This window comes from Paramormyrops kingsleyae, chromosome 20 (genome assembly GCF_048594095.1).
Source record: "Paramormyrops kingsleyae isolate MSU_618 chromosome 20, PKINGS_0.4, whole genome shotgun sequence".
Taxonomy (NCBI): Eukaryota; Metazoa; Chordata; class Actinopteri; order Osteoglossiformes; family Mormyridae; genus Paramormyrops; species Paramormyrops kingsleyae.
This window is the reverse complement of record NC_132816.1, coordinates 2,927,149-2,951,554: the sequence shown is the minus strand read 5'-3', so window position 1 is coordinate 2,951,554 and position 24,406 is coordinate 2,927,149. Positions and strand designations below refer to the sequence as shown.

Genomic DNA, 24,406 nt, shown 5'->3' with positions numbered 1-24,406 from the left:
ACCGGTTCCGGGCGGAGGAAGAAGAAGAAACGAAGGGGAAAAGCCGAAGAAGCTGCCCCAACGCTCTTCCTGGGAGCGTGCTCTCTGCACCCCGCCTGGGATGACACCGCCACTACCCGCCTGACCAGCCTCCACCCAGAAAAGCCACCACCCTTGGAGGCTTGGTTATACCGGCCGGAGCGTTTGGGCATCGGAGGTATCCGTGCCGTGAGAGACGGCATTCCTCGGCTCCCCAAAGCCCTTAAAGGGACAGCGCCTTCTTGCTCGGCGCCCCTCCTGCCGCCCGTACCGAACCCACCGGCCGCCCTGTCTCCTCCGGACCCGACCGATCCGGATCTGCCCGCGGCTTTGCCAGCGACACCTTCTAACCCGCCTGCTGCGGCTGCTGCCGCTCTGCCCGCGGCACCGCCTGCTGATGCTGCCGCACTGCGTACGGCGGCCCCAGCGGACCGCTCGCCGGCCTCGCCCGTCTTACCGGTCCAGCCCGGCTCGCCGATCGGCACTGCAGCCTCGCCCGCGACTGCCATCACCGCTCTGCCTGCAATTGCTGTCGCCGCTCTGCCTGCAGCACCGCCTGCAGCTGACTGCTTGCCCGAGGTACCCCCGGAGGCATCCCCTGCTGGCCGCGTGATGGCGACGTCCCCTGCTGGCCGCGTGATGGCGACGTCCCCTGCTGGCCGTGTGACGGCGGCGCCTGATGCGGCGCCCCCTGCTGGTCGAACGCCCAAGGCACCCGGCGAGGCGTCCCCTGCTGGCCGAATGCCTGTGGCGCCCGCCGAGGCGGCCCCTACTGGCCAAGGGACTGAGGCGTCCAAGGTGCCTGCAGAGGCGCTCCCTCCTGTCTCGCCTGTCTTGCCGGCACCTGAACTGCCTGTCTCGCCTGTCCTGCCGGCTCTTGAACTGCTTGTCTCGCCTGTCTTGCCGGCACCTGAACTGCCTGTCTCGCCTGTCCTGCCGGCTCTTGAACTGCTTGTCTCGCCTGTCCTGCCGGCTCTTGCACTGTCTGTCTCGCCCGTCCTGCCGGCTCTTGCACTGCCTGTCTCGCCTGTCCTGCCGGCGCCTGAGCTGCTTGAGGTGGCCGCGGTTGCGCCCCCTGCTGGTCGCGTGCTGGCGGCGCCCGCCGAGGCGCCCCCTGCTGACTGTATGCCCGAGGCGCCTACCCAGGCGACCCCTGCTGACCGCGTGACGGCGGCGCCCGCTGAGGCGCCCCCTGCTGGTCGCACGCCTACATCTGCCTCAGCTCTGCCCGCCGAGGCACCCCCTGCTGACCGGACGCCTGAGGCACCCGCCGAGGCGCCCCCTGCTGACTGTATGCCCAAGGCGCCTGCCCAGGCGACCCCTGATGACCACGTGACGGCGGCGCCCGCTGAGGCGTCCCCTGCTGGTCGCATGCCTACAGCCGCCTCAGCTCCGCCCGCCGAGACGCCCCCTGCTGGCCACCTGTCCACGGCTCCAGCTGCACTCCCTCCTACTGGTCGCACGCCCGAGGCGCCTGCCGAGGTGGCCCCGGCTGGCCACGTGAGGGCGGTGCCCGCCAAGGCGGCCCCGGCTGGCTGCACGCCTGAGGTGCCTGCGGAGGCGCCCCCTGCGGGCCGCGTGATGGCGGCGCCCGCCACGGCGCCCCCTGCTGGCCGCGTGAGGGCGGCGCACGCTGAGGCGCCCCCTGCTGGACTCACGCCCCAGGTGTCGGCTGAAGCGTCCCCTGCAGCTGCTGGCCGCACGCTCGAGGACGCCGCTGCGTCCGCAACGCCCCCTGCGGCTGCTGGCCGCACGCCCACGGCGCCCTCTGCTGCTGATGGCCACACGCCCGCTCTGCCCGCGGCCCTGCCCGAGGCCGCCTTTTCTGTCCTGCCCGCGGCTCCGCCTGAGGCCGCCGATCCTGTCCAGCCTGCGGCCCTACCTGAGGTCGCCGCTCTGCCCGCGGCCCTGCCTGAAGCCGCCGACCTGCCCGTCCTGCCCTGCTCGCCTGACCTGCCCGTCCTGTCCTGCTCACCAGCAGCCACGCCCGCAGCTCTCCCTGCTGATGCTGCCGCGCTGCTTACGGCGGCCCCTGCGGACCACTCGCCGGCCCTGCCCGTCTCACCGGTCCAACCCGGCTCGCCTGTCGGCACTGCAGCCACGCCCGCGACTGCCGTCGCCGCACTGCCTACAGCACCGCCTACAGCTGGCTGCTTGCCCGAGGTGCCTGTGGCTGCGTCTGCGGTTCCGGCGCTGCCTCCGCCTGCACCCACGCCCGCCGAGCCCTGTTCGTCGGTCCAGTCCTGCTCGTCTGTCCAGCCTGCCCAGCCCTGTTCGCCGGCCCAGCCCCGCTTGCCGGTCCAGCCGGCCCAGCCCTGCTCGTCTGTCCAGCCGGACCAGCCCTGTACGCCGGTCCAGCCGGCCGCGCCCGCGGCTCCGCCCGCTGCCACAGCCAGGCCCGCGGCCCCGTCTAAGGCCGTCGCTCTGGCTGCTCCGCCTGCGGCCACGCCCGCGGCTCTGGCTGCCACGCCCGCGGCTTTGGCTGCCCTGCCTGCGGCCACGCCCGCGGCTCTGACTGCCCCACCTGTTGCCTCTTCGGAGGCTTTGACTTCTGTTCGCCCAGCACTAACCTCCCTCTTGACTCCCTCACCCTTGCCTCAGCCGGGCCGACACACCACAGGACCGCGCCTGTCTGTTTCCCGTAAGGGACGGGGACACAGACGTCGGTCCCTGGTCCCGCCTACCCTGACTCCTGGCTCGCCCGTGCGCCCCCTTGCCGTGGTTCGGTGGCTGCCTGCGGGTCCTAAGGCTCCGGCTCGGCTGTCGCCTCCGGATTCCCCTCCGGTGCCTCGTCGCCCGCTTGTGGTCCCTCCGTCGGCGCCTCATCGGCCGCCTCCGGGCCCTCCCACTTCGGCTGGGCGTCGGAGGGCGACTACCCTGGCTCCGGCTACACCTCCACCTGCGCCAGTGTTCCCTCCTGCTCCCTCCTTGTGTCCTTTGTCGGTCCCCACGTCTGTCTCCTTCTCCCCTGTGTGGTCCCTTCCTGCTCCGGTCTCCCTTCCACCTGTGGCCCCTACGACTGCCTTCCCTTGCCCGCCTGGGTTCCCTCGAGCTCGCCCTGTCACTCCTCCTCCCGTTGTTCCTTCTCCTCATCCCTTAGTTCCTCCTGTCTCGGTTCCTCGTCCCTCTGTGTCTCCTCCGTCCCCTCCTGGTCCCTTCGTCCCGCCTGTTTCTGCTCCTCGTCCCTCTGTGCCTCCTCCGTTCCCTTCTGGTCCCTTTGTTCGTCCTGCCTTTGCTCGTCCCTCTGTGCCTCCCGTGTTCACTCCCGGCCCTTTTGTTCCTCCATTTTTTGTCCCCTCTCTGTCTCTTTTCTTTGTCTGCCTGTCCGCGTTCCCTGTCCTCTGTCAGGTCTTGTCGTGTTTCTGGTCCTTGTTCCTGTTCTGTGCCTCTGTCTTGTTTCCGGTGTCTCGTTGATGTTCTACCTTTGTCTTCCAGGTCCTGTTCCCCGGTCTCGTCCGTCGCCTCCTCTCGGGCGCGCCCGGTGTGCGCGCCTTTGAGGGGGGGTTCTGTCATGATCCGCTCCGTCCGCTCCTGATGTGTGCCACGCCCCCTCATTATCCACGTGTGCTTTCCCGATCGTGCCCAGCTGTTCCTTGTTGTTTCGGCTTGTCCTTAGTATTTAGTCCGTGTCTGAGTCAGTCTTCCCCAGATCTGTCATTAACGTTTGTGGATGTCTTTGTCCTGTCCGTCCGTGAATAAACCCTATTACCTGCATTCACGGCTTACCTCGCCTGATTCCCGGCTCGCTCGCTCACCCATCATAACAGTAGCTTAATTGGGCTGTAATGTTTTACAGTGCAGGCTGGAAATGAGCTTAGATAATATTTACTGTCAAGTTGGTGACACTGAACCCAAAATTAGAATTTTACACAGACGTACAAAAATATTACCTGCATCTCATTGCACATAACATCCACGTGAACGGAGATATTCACCAATTTTGATAACAGGCTTTCACCACAATCACAAATTCTGACTTTAAGCCTACTTTCGCATTAGTTATGTTTTTTAATCACATGGATGGAACTATCAGCTATATGTCAATCTGATGTCAATCTTAATATAGTTTTATAATGCACTTACCAAGAACCACAAGCAGGTATTCACATGGTTGTTGTGTGACTCTTCAGTTAACTCTTACTGAGGCACATACACGCGCATCTGCGAGATTTAAAAAAGCGCGGGTCTGGTCTGCGTTGCTGCTCTGGATCAGATACGGACCTTTCTAACAGACTGTCAGTCAGAGATTGCGGACAAATATGCTGCAAAGCTGGTGCAGATGTGTATAGTGAGTGTGACTGCTACGCGAATCTGGTGATTCAAAAACGGATCCGGCACAGAGGGAATTGCTGTCTGGGATGAAGTAAGTAAGGGGCATAAAAGAATGGCAGATTGTTTAGATGGATACAGGGAAGTGAGCGCATTGCTGCGACAGGCGGTGGAGGAAGGACTGCGAGGGAATGAGATAAAGGTGGGGTACGGAGCAAGTGGCAGTAATGCAGAAGGGTTGGTGCATCTGCTGGACACCCCTAACCCTCCATCTAAAGGATGGAGTCAGTTTCAGGAGAAGGAGACAGAAACGGAGAGTGAGGAAGGAGTAGAGGAGGATAATGCAGATCATAGAATAGTGAGAAGCAGGAGGGCTGTGAAGCCCCCCACCAGGGACACGCCGATGCTTCCGCTGATGGTGAACGGAGCACAGACACAGTATGTGCTGTGGGCAGGACAGGATCTGGAGGGCCTGATTCTCAGACTCCCAGTCCTGGCAGAAGGGGCCGGAAAATGGATAAAAGCATTTGAGGAGGAAACTATGGGTCAGCTCCTGGCGGTAGGGGACATAAAGGCGGTTCTGGCTTGCGTATTGGGGGCAGACAGAATGGAGAGACTGCTGCGAAGCAGTGGCCTGGTAGCGGCGACAGGGACTCCTGTGAATGATGCATGTCACTTTGATGGTTACCGTGCTAACTGCTGGCATCAGCTGCGACTAATGTTTCCTCCACGGCTGAGTGTGTTTGAAATGAAGGTGGAACCCATCAAGGAGGAGGAGAGCCCAGCTGCCTATCTGCAAGCTCAAGAAAAGCGATGGCACACTGAGACAGAGCAGGACCTGCAGAATCCGGCATTCAGGGGTCAGTACCGGAGGGCACTGCAGGACGCGCTCCCTAAGCCAGTGAGAAGCAGGCTAAGGCAAGTTGTGGGGCTCATTACTATGCCTGAGGAGCAGAACCGTGAGCAGCTGATCCATGCTATTGACTTGTACAGAGAGGAGGAGGACTGTGCTAAAGAGCGTGAGAGGGAACTGGCAAAGAAATTGAATCAGATGCAGCTGGAGGAGCTGACCGCTAAAAAGAAAAAAGTCCAGGCACCAGTGGTCTCTCCAGACCCAAGCCCCGGGGGCAGCCTGTGGACAGCCGACAGTCTCCTGTCGCTGGGCCCCCAGGATACCAATTGGCCTCCAGTCCCTGATTGGAACAAAGACAGTAGATATGATAGGTGGGGAGGTGATCAGAGGGCACCTAATTTCCCACAAATTAGGCAATCCCAGTCTATGGGAGGACTGGGGAACAGGCCACCCAAGCTGGTGTGCTGGAACTGTAACCAGCCCGGACACACCTGTGGAGTCTGCCCGAATCCACCCTTTCAAGGGGAAAGCACGAGACGTCCTGCAAACAAAAATGTAAATATGCCCATACTAATATCAGAGCATATCCCAGTGAATTTGTTAGGCAGCGATGCTTTGTGTCAGCTGTAGATAGACATTAAATGTACAGAGGGGGGCATAGACGTGCTCAGTGGAAAGTACAGCGTTCTGCGACAAAATCTGTTGTTCAATAGGGGACAGTATAGTTCATACGGGATTGAAGATGTTACTGGAAAAGTTTGGGAAATTCTAGAACAGTGGGGCCCATTTATACAGGAACAATATAGCAATAGGCTGAATTGGACACAGGACAAACATACACTCACCTAAAGGATTATTAGGAACACCTGTTCAATTTCTCATTAATGCAATTATCTAATCAACCAATCACATGGCAGTTGCTTCAATGCATTTAGGGGTGTGGTCCTGGTCAAGACAATCTCCTGAGCTCCAAACTGAATGTCAGAATGGGAAAGAAAGGTGATTTAAGCAATTTTGAGCGTGGCATGGTTGTTGGTGCCAGACGGACCGGTCTGAGTATTTCACAATCTGCACAGTTACTGGGATTTTCATGCACAACCATTTCTAGGGTTTACAAAGAATGGTGTGCAAAGGGAAAAACATCCAGTATGCAACAGTCCTGTGGGCGAAAATGCCTTGTTGATGCTAGAGGTCAGAGGAGAATGGGCCGACTGATTCAAGCTGATAGAAGAGCAACTTTGACTGAAATAACCACTTGTTACAACCGAGGTATGCAGCAAAGCATTTGTGAAGCCACAACACGCACAACCTTGAGGCAGATGGGCTACAACAGCAGAAGACCCCACCGGGTACCACTCATCTCCACTACAAATAGGAAAAAGAGGCTACAATTTGCACAAGCTCACCAAAATTGGACAGTTGAAGACTGGAAAAATGTTGCCTGGTCTGATGAGTCTCGATTTCTGTTGAGACATTCAAATGGTAGAGTCAGAATTTGGCGTAAACAGAATGAGAACATGGATCCATCATGCCTTGTTACCACTGTGCAGGCTGGTGGTGGTGGTGTAATGGTGTGGGGGATGTTTTCTTGGCACACTTTAGGCCCCTTAGTGCCAATTGGGCATCGTTTAAATGCTACGGCCTACCTGAGCATTGTTTCTGACCATGTCCATCCCTTTATGACCACCATGTACCCATCCTCTGATGGCTACTTCCAGCAGGATAATGCACCATGTCACAAAGCTCGAATCATTTCAAATTGGTTTCTTGAACATGACAATGAGTTCACTGTACTAAAATGGCCCCCACAGTCACCAGATCTCAACCCAATAGAGCATCTTTGGGATGTGGTGGAACGGGAGCTTCGTGCCCTGGATGTGCATCCCACAAATCTCCATCAACTGCCAGATGCTATCCTATCAATATGGGCCAACATTTCTAAAGAATGCTTTCAGCACCTTGTTGAATCAATGCCACGTAGAATTAAGGCAGTTCTGAAGGCGAAAGGGGGTCAAACACTGTATTAGTATGGTGTTCCCAATAATCCTTTAGGTGAGCGTACTTGTTTGTTGCGATGGGGAGAGTTCAGTGATCCTGAAGTAAAGGATGAGTGGGATCAGCTGATAGATTCTCTGCCTGACAGAGAAAGAAAGGATGTGTATGATAACAGATGGGATAATATTAGGGCCTGAGGGAGTAGCCATTCAGATACGGAGGACAGGAATAGTGGAAGAATGGTACAACATACCAGACATGGAACCCCACAAAGCAGTGGCTTTTAACCAGTCCATGCTGGATCTGGGAGAAATGATGGGATGAGCAAAGCAGGTGGTTTGGGTGCCGACGGTGTGTGAAGGAGTGCAGGCAGCGGCAGGAGAAAAGTTGTTAAGGATTCAGTGGAGCGCAGAGATTGTACTGTAGGTGATTTTGACAAAAGAGATTTGTGGTTGTGGAGAATCCATGTATCATTCGTCCTTTCCATTTTCAATTGATAAATGAAAATCAAAAAATGAAAATCTGATTGTTTTTTTTGTTATTTGATTTTAAATCAGAAACGAAAAATGAAAATTGTCTTGTATTTCATATTTTAAAATTTCGTTTTGGATCAAAAATACAAAATTGAAAAGGGTCCACACAACAGAATCTGTTTTAAATATTTAATTGCTGGGTTGTGCGTCACCCGGAAATTGTTATTTTTTGCGAGCTACTGTTTCAGTGAGCTAGCGAGCAGGCGGCCCATCACGACTCACGAGCCATTTCCAACCGTTATTCATCAAACATGGATAGTTATGTGCTGTTCAGGGGAACAAAACGGCTGACTCTAAAAGAAGAAGACATGATCACCGAAAAAATAAGCAGGATCTTCCAGGTAATGGACTCTTATGTAGCTTCCCTAAATATTTTTGTCTTAAATTGCACGTGTTCTGTACTTTAAACCACGCAACATGTGCAAAAATTTGTTTTTAATTAGGCTACTTCGTACTTTTTTAAAGGTTCGTCCACTCAGTCTTTATATTACCGATGATTCCAATGTGGCCGTATTTCCGGCAAGTGATGGGCACTTCAGCACTTGTGACCTGATGTTAAGGGGTCATTACGAAGTGCATGGGGAGAGCTGTGATGCCGAGGAGGTACCCGGGCCCGTACCATACAACCCCACCCGCTTTTCCTTCCACCGACCGCCGAGTGCAGCTGCGGGCTCAGCGGGCGAGACCTTCTTCAAGAGCTACAGTGGCAAAGGCATACCAAAGGTGACTGTTGTAGATTAGATACTTTAATTATCATGAAAGAAGTTAAGATGTGGAGTAGCTTGTACACATAAAAACGCAGAGACACAAATACTAAAAAAATATATTTTGAAAATACGTCTGTAGTTCCATGTCAGCAATCTTCTCCTGTGTACATTAAAAGGCTTGATGGCCCTGGGGACAACAGATCTCCTTAGATTAACTCTCAAAACAAAGGATAGTGGCCACAATCTTGCCTAGCATGTATTCATATGTGACTGCTGCATTTGCAAACAAATTTGTAATTTCTTGAAACTGCGACAATTACTCAACTACGTATTGTGATAGAAGTGTTAAAAGTACTGCTTTAATAACAGCCATCTTTATCCATCTGTATCCAAACAGTGTTAGTAAATAAAATAAATAAAATAAAATAAAAAAATCTTAATATAAAAGTTATGGCCAAAATTGCAGTGAACTGGCCACCGTCAACACTATCAAACTATTATGTGCATATGATTGGATCAGATTAATACGAGTTTATGAATGTGTATGTAGCATTTTCCTGCTATAGAAATTAAAGATTACAGTTTTTAACTACTTGCCATATTCCTGGATTGTTATTGTTTATAGACCACCTGGGCCGTACAGTAATTTTCGCTGATTTTTTAACTAACCTGGTGGTCAGTACTGACAAAGCTGTTATTGTGGGTGATTTTAACATTCATATGGAGAAAGATAGTGATCCTTTAAAAATAGCGTTTACAGCTATTCTTGACTCTCTAGGTGTATGTCAGAATGTAGTCGGGCCTACTCATGCCTGTAACCATACCCTTGATTTGATTATTAGTCATGGCATCTTGGTGGAACATGTATCTATTATGCCTCAGAGTCCCCTTCTCTCTGATCATTACTTGTTAACGTTTGAAATCCAGTATAGCCTCCCGTTGACCGCAGCTCCAAAGTACAGAATCAGACGTTCCATTGCCTCACTAACTACAACAACATTTATGAAACAACTTCCACAGTCCTTCAGCCTTACATCTGAAGCATCGTGTATAAATGAACTTGAAAAGGCGACTGCAAACATGGATAAATCCCTTCGTAGCACACTAGATCTTGTAGCTCCACTTAAGAAAATAAAGCATAGAGATAAGAAACCTGCCCCCTGGTACTCTGATCATACACGTGAACTCAAACAGGCATCACGCAAGCTAGAGCGCAAATGGCGCTCAACTAAACTAGAAGTTTTCAAATCTGCATGGAAAGAGAGCCTGTCTAAATACAGACAAGCACTAGTGTCTGCTAGGTCTGTGTATCTCTCCAGATTAATAGACGGGAACAAAAACAATTCAAAATTCCTATTTGAATCCGTGGCTAGGTTAACACAGAATTCTCCATTAAACTCGCAAGTCCCACAATCTCTTAAGAGTAATGACTTTATTACATTCTTTAATGGTAAAATAACTAAGATTAGACAGACCATCCAGTGCACATCCTTAGCTACCTATGACTGCCAGACTCCTGCTAGTCTTATGCCTATCAATAATGAGACTTTTGAATCTTTCATTCCTATAAAACACCCAGAACTCCTGAGCTTAATTTCCTCCTGTAAATCCTCTACAAGCCTCATAGACCCAATTCCTACAAAATTTTTCAAGGAAATCGCACCACAGATTAGCAATACCCTGTTAAATGTGTTAAACTCTTCTCTTAAGCTTGGATATGTTCCTAAACCTTTTAAATTGGCTGTTATTAGACCCGTTCTAAAGAAACCAAATCTTGACCCTAGTGTTTTAGGAAACTATAGACCAATCTCAAATCTTCCTTTCATTTCAAAGATCATGGAAAAGGTTGTAGTTCGTCAGTTGTCTACTTTCCTACAAAAAAATAATAATAATGAATTATATCAGTCTGGCTTTAGACCAAACCATAGCACAGAAACTGCTCTAGTCAAAGTAATGAATGATTTACTTATGGCTTCTGACCGTGGCTTGATATCGCTGTTGGTATTACTGGATTTAACTGCAGCATTTGATACTGTGGACCATAATATCCTCTTGGACCGGTTAGAAGGTGTAGTTGGCATTACAGGGACAGCACTCTCTTGGTTCCGCTCATATTTAACTGATCGCTATCAGTATGCACATGTGAACAACGAATCATCCAAGGCCACCAAAGTCACATACGGTGTCCCACAGGGATCAGTACTGGGCCCACTACTGTTTACACTATACATGCTACCGCTTGGTAACATTATTAGAAAACATGGTGTTGGGTTTCATTGTTATGCAGATGATACACAGTTATATATATCTGTTAACCCTGATGATACATCACTCCTATCTCGGTTAGAAGATTGTCTGTTAGATATTCGGTGCTGGATGGCAAAAAATTTTCTAATGTTAAACACAGAAAAAACAGAAGTACTGGTGATTGGTCCCAAGGCTGCAAGAAATAAGTTTCACCACCTCAGCATTAGTGGCCTTCCTACACAACCTAACACAGTGGTTAGAAATCTTGGTCTTCTAGTAGATTCAGATCTATGTTTTGATGCTCACATAAGAAGTATTACTAGAACTGCGTTTTATCATCTACGAAACATAGCCAAGCTTCGTAAGATGCTCTCACTTCGTGATGCAGAAAAATTAATACATGCCTTCGTAACTACCAGACTAGACTACTGTAATGCCCTCCTTTCTGGTTGCCCGTCTGGTTCCTTAAATAAACTTCAGCTGGTACAAAATGCGGCAGCCAGAGTTCTCACAAACACTAAAAAATTTGATCACATCACACCAGTCTTATCCTCCCTTCATTGGTTACCAGTTAAGTCTCGGATTGACTATAAAATACTGCTGTTAACCTATAAAGCACTGAATGGCCTTGCACCAGACTACCTTAATAATCTGCTGACCACATACAATCCCCCACGCTTGCTTCGATCTCAAGGTGCGGGATATCTGTTAGTACCTAGGGTAGAAAGATCTACGGCAGGCTGCAGAGCTTTCTCCTATAGAGCTCCTCAGCTGTGGAACGGTCTTCCACCGGATGTGCGGGTTTCAGGCTCACTTTCAATATTCAAGTCTAGACTAAAAACACACCTATTTAGTTTAGCTTATAGGGACACTAGTTCTAGCTCTAGCTAGCTTCTCACTCCCAGTTAAACCTATAGTGTGAGGTGTAGAGCTGGGTGGGGATCGGTGCCATTGGCTTTGGATAAACTGAATTGACAGTGCTGTCACTCTAGCTTCACAATTGCTTGTGGGATTGGAGTGCTGACATTTCAGGGACTCCCCATGCCTGCATTCCCACCTGCCTCTCCCCCCTACTTATGCTGCCATAGCCATATCTGCCGGAGCATTGCACTTCATATTGCACTCATCTACCTTTCAGCACTGCCTATAGTCTCCCTTACTTTGACTAATTGCATTTATTTCCACCACCTTCTCCTGGGTGGTGCTACCTGGAGCTTTCAATCTATCAAGATGTCCAGCACACCCTGCAACATGTGACGTCGCCACTGCCAATGACGACCGTGCATCCAGCTCGCCGTTCTGCCAGTGTCATCTTCCTTGTATGACCCGCTCCCTGCCTTCTGGCTGCCTGGCGATTGGAGGAAGTGTTGGCACCGGCTTGTCATCTCCCCCCTGCTCCCCGTTTGTGTTTCAGACTAAACTGTATTTGACTCTCCCTGCCGGCCCCTGGAGGATGGGCTCCCCCTTTGAGTCTGGTCCCTCCCAAGGTTTCTTCCTTCTAGGGAGTTTTTCCTTGCCACTGTCGCCTATGGCTTACTCACTGGGGCTTTGGGTGGGGATGCTGTAAAGCGCTTTGGGACAATGTAATGTTGTGATAATGCGCTATACAAAAATAAATTTGTTGTTGTTGTTGTTGATTGTCCCAAGAAATTTTTTTTTTTTTTTTTTTGTTGTTCAACTAAAATATTTTTTGCTTTCAGGACCATCTTCATTGCTGACCTTGTGGATGGAAAATTAGAAACAAGCCGAGCCCTGACGGTGAGGTTCTCTGAATTTGAGGCTTCTGTCATGGGAATCACCAGTAAAGTGAATGAGGCCCTCGAACAAGAGGACTCCGTCATCCTTACTGATGGACAGGGTAACAAAATCTTGGAAACAGAAGGAACCAGAGGTAAGTTTGAAATTTTATAGCCATAAGGTTTTAAGAAAAACTACAAAATTTTATCAGAAAAATATACTTAATTAATGTACAATTAAATAATCTACTTCACTTGCAGGATCAGCATTTTGGAGGCAAAATGCAAGGAAAGTCTTGGCTGTGAAGGTGGAGGATTTCTTGCAGTTACAAGGAAATAAGAAAAGGAGGCTGAGGTATATAAACTGTATTTTCATTACTGTCTGACCAACTTTTTTCCTGGCTTGCTTACTTCTGTCAGCTGCATGTGTGCAGTATATTAGGATATTCTAGGAAGTGAGGACTTGCATTATTGTGATACTTTTTGCCAAAATAAGCCCTTCTAGTTTCTGCTATTTCCATTGCATTAGTTGGGATCACTATTGTTCGTCTGCTTAAATTAAATGAGTTTGGGTGACAGATCAATGTAAGTTGCAACAATACTTATTACATTTAGAATTGTTAAAATAAAATGACAATTAACATGACAACAGGACTAAAAAAACTTGCAGATTTTATTTAAACAAAGGAAATAACTGAGAACAAATTGCAATGTTTTTTGCTTATTTTTTTTCAGTCGACGAGATGATAATGGCCTTGATGCTGTGTTTGATAAAATTGAGGAGGTGGTCCTGGCATCACAAGGACTTCAGGAGGTGTCAACAACAATGAAGGAGTTGATGGAGCTGGCCAGTTCCAGTTTCTTCATGCTGCCAAAGCCTTGTTGGTTGCAGAAGCTGCATCGATGAGTGTAAGAGAAATTCAGTGTTTTGCCCAAAATGTCGAGCCGATGACTTCCACATGAACACACAAAGACTAACTGGACTGTCTGATGCACTGGCTGCTCTGGGCAACATTTTGTGGCAGTAAAGGTGGTTAGTATGCCATTGGGCTGTTTTCAGCAGAGTTCAATGTTAATGTCAAAGTTCAATGTTATGCATTCAAAGCACTTTAGACTGTAAAATGTTTGCAAAAGATTTGAGAAGTTACTTTTATTTGTAAGATGCTGCAAGAGCCAAACTACCTGATTTTTACACAATTTTATGTGGAATGGTTTTACTGTTTTTTTAATTAAGTCAGATTCACATATGTTTACTGTAATGTTCCCACATTTCCTGTAAATGCTTGCAACTTAAGCACTGTTGGGTTTTTTTTTCCAACAAAGACTAATCTGTTCTTTGTGTTACAAAAATTGTTTACATTTTATAGCATAGGAATTATGTTCTGACAAATCTGAGGTCCACACTTAAATGGAACTAGTTAAAGGAAAACAGTATGTACAGTAGGATTTTTCATTGCTGCTGACTTTTTACCTCTGTTTTTGTACCTTAGTGAGGTTGAAATAAAAGTTCAAAGCAATAAAACTTTCTCCTTTATTGTCTATCCTACAACTTAGAAGTATGATAGTTGTGTATCACTGATCAATATCTACAGCCATAGACCAAATGCTCTATTTATTCAGCTGCTAGAGAACACCAATGTTTGTGAGGAAACACCGCTAAAACACTCAGATGCTAAACATCCATCCATTCATTATCTACACCCCTCTTTCCTGTGCAGGGCTGTGGGGGGCTGGTGCCTATCACCAGCAATGATTGGGCGAGAGGCAGGATACACCCTTGACAGCTCACCAGTCCATCACTGAACTCTATACACACTCAAACATATCTTACAGTTAAACGTATTAGGGAGATTAAGGCATCTTGGAAAGGAGCATAGTCATTGTTCACTACATGATTAAAAAGAAGAGAAATGTCAGGGTACATCTCTGCAAAGATTTCTTCTGCATGGCATCCTATCTTCTTCAGATGAAAAGGGGTCAGTTCCAAAGGTAGACACCCATGTCAGGGAAGATCCCAGCTCCTGCTCATACAGGTTTGCCACGACAGAGGCACATGGCAGCAGCTCCTCTGAGACTTCAGCTCGACATCTGTTTGCAGCCAGTTCATTAGGAATTCCACGTCCTAATTTTTTTAAAAATCAAAACAAGACTGTTTATTTTTGCTGTATTTTCAAGTTTACATTTTAAATCTAATACATTTAAATATTGTGTTTAGCATACCTGGGATCCTGTGTGCATTCCATGACTGGACCACTCTGTCAAGTCCAATTTGACTCACTTGAGATGTCAGGTTTGATATGCAGAATTTTGTTAGGTTGTCCTCCATGTTCACAACCTCTTGGTCTAGTAGGTGCACCAGAGCCTGTTTCAGGGGGTAGTTCACACGGTTGTTCACCTCTGGCCACAACCTTTCCACTCGTAGGTTCTGTTGATTACAAGTCCAAATCATTTTTTTCACATAAAATATGACAGCAGAAACAAGTTAACAGGAAGATTAGATTATTGACATATTTGGAAATAGTACATTTTCAGTGTTAAAGGAACAACTACATTTTTTTTTTTTAAACCTGGACCTTATAGCATGTAATATGTTCATTTACTCACCCTGGTATTTGTAGTCCTCTGGGAGATTTTGTAGATCTATCCACGATCAGCGTCTATCCATTTAATGGGAGTGGTACAGGCATCAACAAAACAGCCTCTAAATAAGGCCTTATTTGCCACAAAACCTCTTCCTTTTGAAATTTATGAATTTCTTATGAATTGCTAACACTATTCCTCTTAATTCTGAGCATGTATGGGGTCTTTTACAACCATTTAGTAAAACTACGCTGGCACTCCACTTGCCGGCACTTTCAGTGATGTCATGGCTGCATACCACCTGAGTTGTAGTCTGAGCAGAACTTTCACTCTGTGCTCCATTTGATGGTCGGAAAATTTGGAAATTGGAAACAAGCAAACATGGACCATGTTGGTATTTGCATTAGCAAGTTCTGTGTAACTGACAGCTGTTGTCAAACACAGAGTGAAAGTTCTGCTCAGACTGCAACCAAGATGGTCTAAGGTCATGACGTCACTGAAAGTGCCAGCTAGTGTAGCCGAGCTAGTTTTATTTAACAGCTGTAAAAGTCCCCGGATGATAACATCTAAAGCTCCTCCAAGACGCTTCAAAATAACAGAGGAATAGTGCTAGCGATTCATAACAAAACATTGGCAAAATGAAGATTTGTGGCAGACAATGTCTTATTTAGAGGCCGCACTTACTCTGCCTGGACAACTCCCATTATATCAATCAATCAAACTTTATTTATGAAGCGCTTTTCAAACTACATGGCTTCTCAAAGGGCTTTACAGATTAAAATGACCCCACAAAAATCACCCTTCCCAAACCCAAAATAAAAACATCGTCACAGCTATATCTCCCCCCCCCCACCCCCCAAACCCAACCCAACCCAACCCCCATGCACACACACACATAAAAGCAACAGTAAACAAAAGCAACAAGGGGCTGAGTACAGATGAGAATGAGTTCCTATATTTGATTTCGTATTACCAAGCACTCACCCTTGTTGATGTGGTTTGGAGATATGGTGGCCTGCTGAGGTTGTGCCTATATTGTGACAGCTTTTCTTGCACGTAAAGACACAGGAAAAACTCCCTGCCATGGTCAACTCTGACTTGGTCCCACATGCCATGCTTCACAACTGCAGGTCTGGAAGAAACAATGTTCACTTGACTAAATGGACTTTAACAGATTACAGAGAAAGATGTATATACTTACAAGACATACAGGGGAGGAATGAATTATGACAAATTTTTAAGGTGGTAGTTATTGCTTACCTGTATATTTCCTCGTAAATGACAAGGTTGTTTTTTACTGGCATTGTGGAATGTGCAACAATCTTGCTGCTGTAGCCATCAACGGCCAAGACATGTGTTGCACCAAACATTACAAGCTTTTCATTCTGGTCCAGATGAAGTTTATGACCCATGTATTCAGCATGATAGGGAGCTGGATTTAAATTTCGAGCACCCTGTGTAAAAATAAAAATAATTTAAATTAATGCAAACTCTCAGACTAATAATGGCTCACAACGTTCAGGAAATGGTTTTTAATGACAGAACACTTATTTACAAACATAACTTGTAGAAAAAAATGTGTATTAAGCATTGTATTGTAGTTTTATGTCATTATCCTTTCCTTTGGTCCAAGAAGTTATTACTATTAATAAAATTAATAGTTAAAAGGCAACACCTCCCCAGCAGAAACAAATAACTTAGCTTAAATGTCAGTCTCAAATGACTTTTAGTGTCAATCTGGAAATATTTAAGAGCAAATGGTTAAAGATTAAAGGTTCAAGTTCATGCAGTGGCTTCAGAAAATCACAATAAATAACAGAATGGTGACAGATCACCTCTTCAGAATACCGTTTCTTACAGGTTACACATATCATCTGCTTTGCCCAATTTACAATCCTTAAAATATCTGGTGAGAAGGGAGATGGTTAAAGTTTCTAAAGAATAATAAGCAGAAGAAGACTGAATGATCCTGGTGGGTTACCCAATAAAAAATAAACATAGTTTTGAGTGAAATATCTCTGAAAACCACGATTCCTGTCTGGTTTCTCCCACCAATGAGTATAGTTTTCTCAGCTCGCCTAATCTCTTAACTGTGAAGACAGTACATCGTCATCATCATCATCATCATCCCTGCTCTAGCCTCTGGTATTATGTCTCCTCCCTGACTCTGGTCTTTAGTATTGTGGTGTTAAAGAAAAATAAGAATGTGACAGAATTTTGACAGAATTAGGAGGAATAACAGCTATATTGCTGTGGAAATTATCCTTCTTAGTCCGACTTATTCCATAGATATTTTTTCTCAGCTTTTCACCTGTCAGACCCTCCCTGACCTCTGACCTGGCTGTGTTTATTGTAGCAATAAATATTTATTTCAAATATGTGAAAAGCAGCAGTAAAGTTCTGTACAGAAATATAAAAAAAAGGGTTTATTCATAGCATGAACTAACTAGCAAGGGATGTGTCGTAGATAAAAATTAGTGCTGTTAATCAGTTTAACATAATATATTGACATGTATTACCTACTAGTCATCCTACCTGACGCCGGAATTCATGGTATGGCTGATGGAGCTCCTTCAGGAATCTTCCGACCCGACCTTCTCCTGCATGAAGCCCCATTGATGCCAGATAGCCAGTCATGAACTTCCGGCCATACGATGGTCCAGTCTGTCACGGAATTGTCACATTATTAAAGGAAATATTTGCTAAATAAGCAGTGGGAATCGAAATATACACTTACTTCGTAAATCGACCGAGCCAAAATCCTCTCTAATGCTGCGTCTGCCAAAAGTCGTTTTCTCTTTAGGTCGTGTCCAGCACAAAATCTTCTGACACTTCTTTCCGAGCAGTCTACGATATTCATCTGCTTCAGTGTGCAGGAAATTTCTGCTTGTGTCATACCAGTTTTGAACAACTCCATGATTAATGTGGAGTGTAGCTCCAGCGCTGCCATAGTGTTGCTAACTTTTTTCTTTTTTTAAAAGCTTTATTAACAATTATAGCGTTATACAATACACAAGCCCGCCTATTTGCTCGCAGAACAATTTCCGGGTGACGCACAACCCAGCAATTAAATATCAAAAACAGATTCTGTTGTGTGGACCCTTTTCAATTTTGTATTTTTGATCCAAAACGAAATTTTAAAATAGGAAATACAAGACAATTTTCATTTTTCGTTTCTGATTTAAAATCAAATAACAAAAAAAACAATCAGATTTTCATTTTTTGATTTTCATTTATCAATTGAAAATGGAAAGGACGAATGATACACGGATTGTGGAGCATGATAGGGGTGCAGTGTGATGCAAAAGAAAGTACAGAGGAATGTTGGCAGGACATGGAAAGAGAAGTGCCTGAGGAGGTGTGGACCACCCATGACACAGATGTAGGCCTAGTAAATTCAGCTAGCCCAGTGGAGATTTATCTCAAACCAGGGTGCACACCACCCTGGAAAAACCAGTACCCCTTGAAACCTGAGGCCGAGGAAGGAATAAGGGAAACAATAGAGGGGTTATTGGATGCAGGGATGTTGGTGCCTACCATAATCTGCTGCAACACCCTCCCTCTTGCCTGTGCCAAAGGCAGGAGGTGAAAAGTGGAGGCTGGTTCATGAGCTGCGTGCAGTGAATGAGGTAGTGGAGGATCAGACAGCAGAAGTTCCCAATCCACACACACTGTTGGCAAATGTGCCCCCCACTGCAAAATGGTTTACGGTTGTGGATTTGTGTTCAGCGTTTTTCAGTGTGCCCCTTGCATAGCAGTCACGGTTTCTGTTTGTTTTCACCTACAGGGGTCAGCAGTATAACTACACGAGGATGCAGCAGGGATTTAAGCACTCGCCATATGTGTTTAATCAGGTGCTTAGGGCAGATTTAGATGGACTGAATTTAAAAAGTACAGTGATACAGTACGTGGATGATCTATTGCTGTGTGCTGACACGCTGGCAGACTGCCACCAAGACTCAGTGCAGCTGCTGAAGGGGGGCATAAGGTGTCCAAGGCCAAGCTACAGTACTGCCAAGAGACTTTTCTAGGGATGATAGGCTTCAGCATGGATTGGATTGAGGACTATGCTGTGAAAGTGGCACCGATGTGGGCACTGATGAAGGAGGGAGGCCACACTAATTTGAAGGCCTCCTTAATTTGGACAAATGAGGCCTCATTAGCATTTGAATCCATCAAGCAGGAGCTACAGAGAGCACCTGCTCTGAGCCTCCCAGATTACACCGGGCAGCGTTTGGCTCAGTGGGCTAAGCCTGCGTACCTGTAATCACAAGGGTGCCGGTTCAAACCCAGCCTCAGCACATCTGTGGGTCCTTGAGCAAGACCCTTATCCCCAGCTCCCTGGGTGCCCCAACAGGTGGCTGCCCTTCATGGACAACTTAATCTGCAAAGAGCAAGTTGAGGGAGGTGTAAAAACTATTTCCCCATGGGGATCAATAAAGTATCAATTAAACATAAATTAAGCCATTTTATCTGTATGTCGGGAAAAGGAAGGACGGCTTTGGGACGGCCCTGCTGACCCAGGACCTCTGTCCCGGCAGACGGAAGCAGCCATTGGCATATTACAGCATGAAGCTAGATAATGTGGCTCAGGGATACCCACCATGTTCCCAGGGTGTGGTGGCTGCATATTTAGCTTATGAAAAGGCCACTGCCATCACAATGGGTTATCCAGTGACAATTTATACTTCACATAAGGTGGTGGACCTTATTGACAAAGGCAAGTTTGTGTTGACCCCGGCACGGCAGTTAGCATACTTTGCATTTGTCACTTACTCGGATGTGACCATAAAGCGCTGCACTACAGTGAACCCTGCAGACATAATTCCCCTGGAGGATGAGGGGCAGCCACATGAGTGTATGGCAGAGTCTTTGGTCTACACTAAACTGAGACCAGACTTGGAGAGCTCTCCCATTGACAATAGTGAGATGGTTTTGTTTGTGGATGGCTCGTGCTGGAGAGATGGAGACGCCTTGAAGGCAGGATTTGCTCTGGTTCAGGCACAGGGTGATGATTTTTACACTCTTGTTTCAGAGCTGGCGTCACAGCCGTGTTCAGCTCAGTTGGCGTAGCTAAAGGCCTTGACTGCAGCATGCCGGCAAGGGCAGCATAAGACGGTTACAATCTACACAGACTCTGCATACGCTCATGGTGTATGCCATTTGTTTGGAGCAGTCTGGAAGCAGAGGGGGTTTCGCATAAGTGACGGCTCCGCCATTCAGCATCATAATCAGATTTTGGAGTTGCTGCATGCAATGATGCATCCTAAGCGTTTGGCTATTGTTAAGTGTCAGACCCACCGCAAAGGTCGTGAGTTTGTTATTCGAGGCAATGCGGCCGCGGATGTGGCAGCCAAGGCGGCTGCACAGGTCAGGACTGCTAGTCTTTTGCCTATGGTGACTGTGGAGCCAGACCTTACTGTTTCTTATCTGGTCGCCCTGCAGGAGCGTGCGGGCCCATACGAGGCCTCTGTGTGGTTGCAAAGGGGGGCCTCTAAGGACACTAATGGTCTGTATCACAACCATGAGGGACTTTTGGCTGCACCTCTGTCTCTGGTGAACATTTTGATAACGGATGCGCATGGTCTTGACCATTGCGCAAGGGGGGAGGTGTTACGGAAAATTAAGTGACAAGGTTTCTGGGCACCACAGCTGTAAGCAATGGTGGATGCAAGGTTGTCAGAATGTGAGGTGTGCATTAAAAACAATGTGCGCAAAGCGGTCACGGCCCCAATGGGGCACATTTCAGTGCCTGAGGGACCGTTTAGACACTTAGTGATGGACTATGTGGACATGGGAAAAACAGCATATGGAAAGCGATATATGCTTGTGATTGTGGACAGGTTCAGCAGATGGGTAGAGGCAATACTGTCCAAGGACATGGGGGCGATGACAGTGGTGAAATTCCTGATCAGGGAGGTGATTCCGAGGTTTGGGATACCGACTGAGATAAGCTCTGATAATGGAGCTGCCTTTGTGGGGAGAGTCACTAAGTTAGTGGTTCAATAGCTGGGAATAAAACAAAGGTTGGGATGCGTGTATCACCCTCAGTCGCAGGACATGGTGGAGAGAGTGAATGGTACACTTAAGCAGAAGCTGAATAAGATCTGTGCCACCACCAAAATGAACTGGGTGGATGCACTGCCATTAGCCTTGATGGCGTATCGGATGGAGACGCACAGGGTGACGCATCTGTCTCCGCATGAAATGTTGACAGGGAGACCAATGCCTGGATCAACTAAAGGGGCCCAACCTAGACCAGCTGGGAGATGAATTAAAGTTGTACATGAGGAGTCTAATCAAAATACACAAAGCTATTTTCAAACAGGAAAAGGAGAAAGTACAGAAAGAAGACACAGACCGGGAGGAGCCAGTCATCCTTCCAGGAGATAAAGTCTACCTGCGAGTGTTCCGGGCAAAAGTGGCACGAGCCCCGACGAGAGGGACCCTTCAAGGTGACATGAGCCACAGCCACAGCGGTGCAGGTAGAAGGGAGTAATACGTGGTACCATTTGAGGCACTGCACTAGAGTACCGCTGGGGAGGCAGATAGTCACTGCAAACGACACAGAGGATGCAGATGCCCTTGACTCAGATGGCCCTGGCCCATAGGGTGACCAGATAATCCATGTCAGGGAGGACACTCTGAGCTAGGACAGGAATTGTAAATTACCATTTCAATTAAACGGACCTGGATTTCACTTGAGCACTCAGCTCTTGCTGTGTGCTGATTGGTCAGTCCTATAATGTATGTGCATGTGTCACTAATGCTAATGTGAAACAGCTGGATGAGTCTTTCAGTCAAGGAAACAAACCAGTCAAAGCACAAGAAGAGCTAAACTATTTAGCCGAGCACAGGAGCCTTTCAATTAGAAAGTAGTTTGTAAAACCCCCCAAAGTAGCTCAAAGTGTCCTCCCTGACATGGATTGTCTGGTCACCCTAGCCCTGGCGGAGCTCCCAGAAGAGAAGGATACTGAATTCTTGCTCAACAATATTACTTTAATTGCTAAATTTTATTTACATAAATGTAGATATATGAAGGTCCTCCCCAACTTTGTAGCTTTTAAAAAAGATTTAGTTTTGTTTTTTATTCTTTAAAGAAGGTGAAGACCAAAAGTACCTGTAAACTTTGTACTCTTATGTTTGGCTTGTTTTGATTTACCTGTGCTGTCCCCCCTAATCCTCTTCCGTAGATATTGTATATTGTTGAAGACGAAATAAAGGAGTTAAATTAAAAAAAAAAAAAAAAACTTTACTTAACAGAAAAGAAAAAAAACACTCTCCCACTGACAAGTCCGGGCTGTGTGTGGAGGTCATGTGATATCTGGTACTGCCTCCATGGCGTAGTTTGCATAACGTCATGTCTGGACTCACTTGTGAAGATCACGTGTTTCCGGCCCTCTAGTGGAGAACCTCCTGGCAATTCTAATTATTCCGCCAGGCTGCAGCGGTCACCAGACATTTCAATCGTGGTTTTACTCACGACTGAACAGGAAAATACTGTTTGGGGAAACACAGGCATTTGTGGCACGGTAAGGCGTTTGTGGGGGATTGGTTCGTAGCTGTGACTGCTAATGTAGCTAGCTAGTTTCGCATTCCGCCGGGAGACATGATTTAGTTACGGAAAACATGCTTGTATGTTTGCAGAAGTTGGTAGAGTAGTCGAATTCGGTACTCTAGTAAAAGTACAGCTACTTCATTATTTTATAAACTGAAGTCGGCGTAAAAGTAATCAACAATCTCACTACTTTAATAAGAGTAAAAGTATCTAGAAAAAAAGACTACTGGAGTAGCTTGTTGGTTTACAAAATCGGAATTGGTTATTAACAAGCTTTACAGTTGCGGACTTTTCTAATCAACAGCACAGATAAAAAAATCAAATCTAAGATTAAAATATGCTCTCCAAATAAAACAAACACAAACTGTGGAAATAAAAGACCATATACCTTTTTGACAATCAAAAACAGCACGGGAAAACCACAGTATAGATAATCATTGGCTAACAGCAGGATGTTAAGTGGTTCTTTGTATAAATACGTGGGATATATATAAAGTATTCCTAACTTTGGGCTATATATATATTAGGGGTGGAGCCGAACCCGAATACGGTATTCGGAAAGGCACAAATAATGTGTTTTTTACTTTAAAAAATATTTGTATTCGGGAACAAGAAAAACTTTATATCAAAAAGCTGCGTTTCCTCTTGAGACCGCAGTGCATGCCCGGATGAGTGAGTGAGTTCAGGAGTCGGGGGGGAGTAAAAGAGGTGACTGACACATTCTGCTCCACACAGCAACAGAGAAGGCTCGGCTGAGCGAAAAAAAGACTTAACTGTATCACTATTTTTGTACCTTAACTGGGTTCCGGAGGCAGTTTATAACTTTCGGGAAGCGGAGTTTGATCGGGAGATTATTCCATTACGCTGCATTATTGACGTCTGCAGTCAGGTGCTCTCATGTTCGCTCTGTTTACGTAGCTCTGTTAGCTCGGTAATTTAGACAATATGCTGTTGACAGAGTAACGTTAACGTTTGGTTAAAAAGGTTAAAACAATGCTTGTGTAGTTGTGTCGAATTGTATGCACTTGTAGGAGTTATATGGTACGTTTAAGTTACTCTGTCTACTGCATATCCATAATTATTATAATGGATATAATTAAAGAATACTTGCACTGTAACGTAAATTAGAAGTGCAACGCAAAAAAACTGGATTTTTACGCCTATTTTGAATTTTACTCGAATACAAATACAAATACTTTTCCCCCCTCAACAAATACAAATACAGATACAAATACCGGCTGCTTTGCGCACACACACACACACACACAGCATTTCCTGTTTTTTTATGTAAAATAAATACCATACTTGGCAAAAAATAAAATTTTTATTATATATAATAAAAAAAAACCTTGTGTGCCGCTAGCACGTTTTTATTGACAATGGCAGCTGTATTTTGTATTGCATCATCTGAATAAGTAAAATTTGGGAGTCAAACTAAGATCATTGGAGCTGGTGTAAGTGAAGAAAATCGTTCCTTACCAAGTATCAAGTCTCAGGTTAAACCAAAGTTTTAATCCTGTGTAAGGAAAAGCAGTAAAGATCCTCCAATGTTCTTGGTTGATCATTTGAATACAGACAGTGTTAGCAATTTATGATTGTGGGGGAGGTCAGGGAGAGATTTGGTGTTCCAGTGGGTGCCATTAGGGTGATAAGTAATTACATTTACAGTGGCTGAGCTACCATTTGCTCTAATGGGAAGTCTCCATCCTGCCCCTGCCTCAGGATCCTCACACTGCAGGAGGTTGCTCTTTATATGCAAATGTACTCACAGCACCTTGTTGGGGTATAAAGGGGGATCAAGAACTGTCCTTAATTTGTATTTGAGCTGCCTTTCAATACCCAGTGTATGTCTACACTGTATTACATTATATTGTACTGTTCAATAAACCACCATTTTGCTGAAACAAGAC

At 46.6% G+C, this 24,406-nt stretch overlaps 3 protein-coding genes across 11 annotated transcripts in view; 2 read left to right on the top strand and 1 right to left on the bottom strand.

Annotated features, from left to right (window-relative positions):
- LOC111836354 (uncharacterized) overlaps nt 1–24,406 on the top strand; it is a 356,103-nt gene that overhangs the window by 315,864 nt on the left and 15,833 nt on the right. For 2 of the 4 annotated variants that reach the window (XM_072703390.1, XM_072703388.1), the window contains exon 1: nt 22,259–22,470. The exons of 1 other annotated variant lie outside the window; for it this stretch is intronic. The gene's annotated coding sequence lies outside the window, so the exon portion shown is untranslated. Of the gene's footprint in view, nt 1–22,258; nt 22,471–24,406 lie in introns of those variants that run through there. One more of the 4 variants, XM_072703389.1, reaches the window with a different exon arrangement.
- Nucleotides 4,091–13,880, top strand: LOC140581268 (uncharacterized). 4 transcript variants are annotated; one of them, XR_011984325.1, is made up of 5 exons: nt 4,091–8,009; nt 8,229–8,391; nt 12,323–12,513; nt 12,620–12,713; nt 13,094–13,880. XR_011984325.1 is itself a non-coding variant. In XM_072703427.1 (5 exons), exons 2-5 carry the CDS (start codon nt 8,246–8,248, stop codon nt 13,263–13,265), a joined length of 603 nt encoding a protein of 200 aa, XP_072559528.1. In that variant the 5' UTR covers nt 7,099–8,009; nt 8,229–8,245; the 3' UTR covers nt 13,266–13,880. The 4 variants fall into 4 exon arrangements, 2 of the variants coding, with proteins under 2 accessions (XP_072559528.1, XP_072559527.1); XR_011984324.1 differs by having other exon boundaries at nt 8,134–8,391; XM_072703427.1 differs by having other exon boundaries at nt 7,099–8,009.
- On the bottom strand, nt 13,866–22,303 carry LOC140581271 (uncharacterized). Of its 3 annotated transcripts, none has more exons than XM_072703432.1 (6): nt 21,339–22,303; nt 17,474–17,602; nt 16,199–16,392; nt 15,923–16,070; nt 14,579–14,783; nt 13,866–14,480 (listed from the first exon to the last, which is right to left on the bottom strand). In XM_072703432.1, exons 2-6 carry the CDS (start codon nt 17,573–17,575, stop codon nt 14,272–14,274), a joined length of 858 nt encoding a protein of 285 aa, XP_072559533.1. In that variant the 5' UTR covers nt 17,576–17,602; nt 21,339–22,303; the 3' UTR covers nt 13,866–14,271. The 3 variants fall into 3 exon arrangements, with proteins under 3 accessions (XP_072559533.1, XP_072559532.1, XP_072559534.1); XM_072703431.1 differs by lacking the exon at nt 21,339–22,303 and adding an exon at nt 17,676–19,178; XM_072703433.1 differs by lacking the exons at nt 13,866–14,480; nt 21,339–22,303 and adding exons at nt 14,963–15,015; nt 17,676–19,179 and having other exon boundaries at nt 14,647–14,783.

Coding starts and splice junctions, on each gene's coding strand:
- LOC140581268 (XM_072703427.1), top strand. CDS start 8,246: ATGGGGAGAGCTGTGATGCCGAGGAGGTACCCGGGCCCGTACCATACA. Junction 8,392..12,322: donor GTGGCAAAGGCATACCAAAG/GTGACTGTTGTA, acceptor TTTTGCTTTCAG/GACCATCTTCATTGCTGACC. Junction 12,514..12,619: donor GGAAACAGAAGGAACCAGAG/GTAAGTTTGAAA, acceptor CTTCACTTGCAG/GATCAGCATTTTGGAGGCAA.
- LOC140581271 (XM_072703431.1), bottom strand. CDS start 17,888: ATGGCAGCGCTGGAGCTACACTCCACATTAATCATGGAGTTGTTCAAA. Junction 17,603..17,675: donor TGGCTCGGTCGATTTACGAA/GTAAGTGTATAT, acceptor ATTCCGTGACAG/ACTGGACCATCGTATGGCCG. Junction 14,481..14,578: donor GAATGCACACAGGATCCCAG/GTATGCTAAACA, acceptor TAAAAAAATTAG/GACGTGGAATTCCTAATGAA.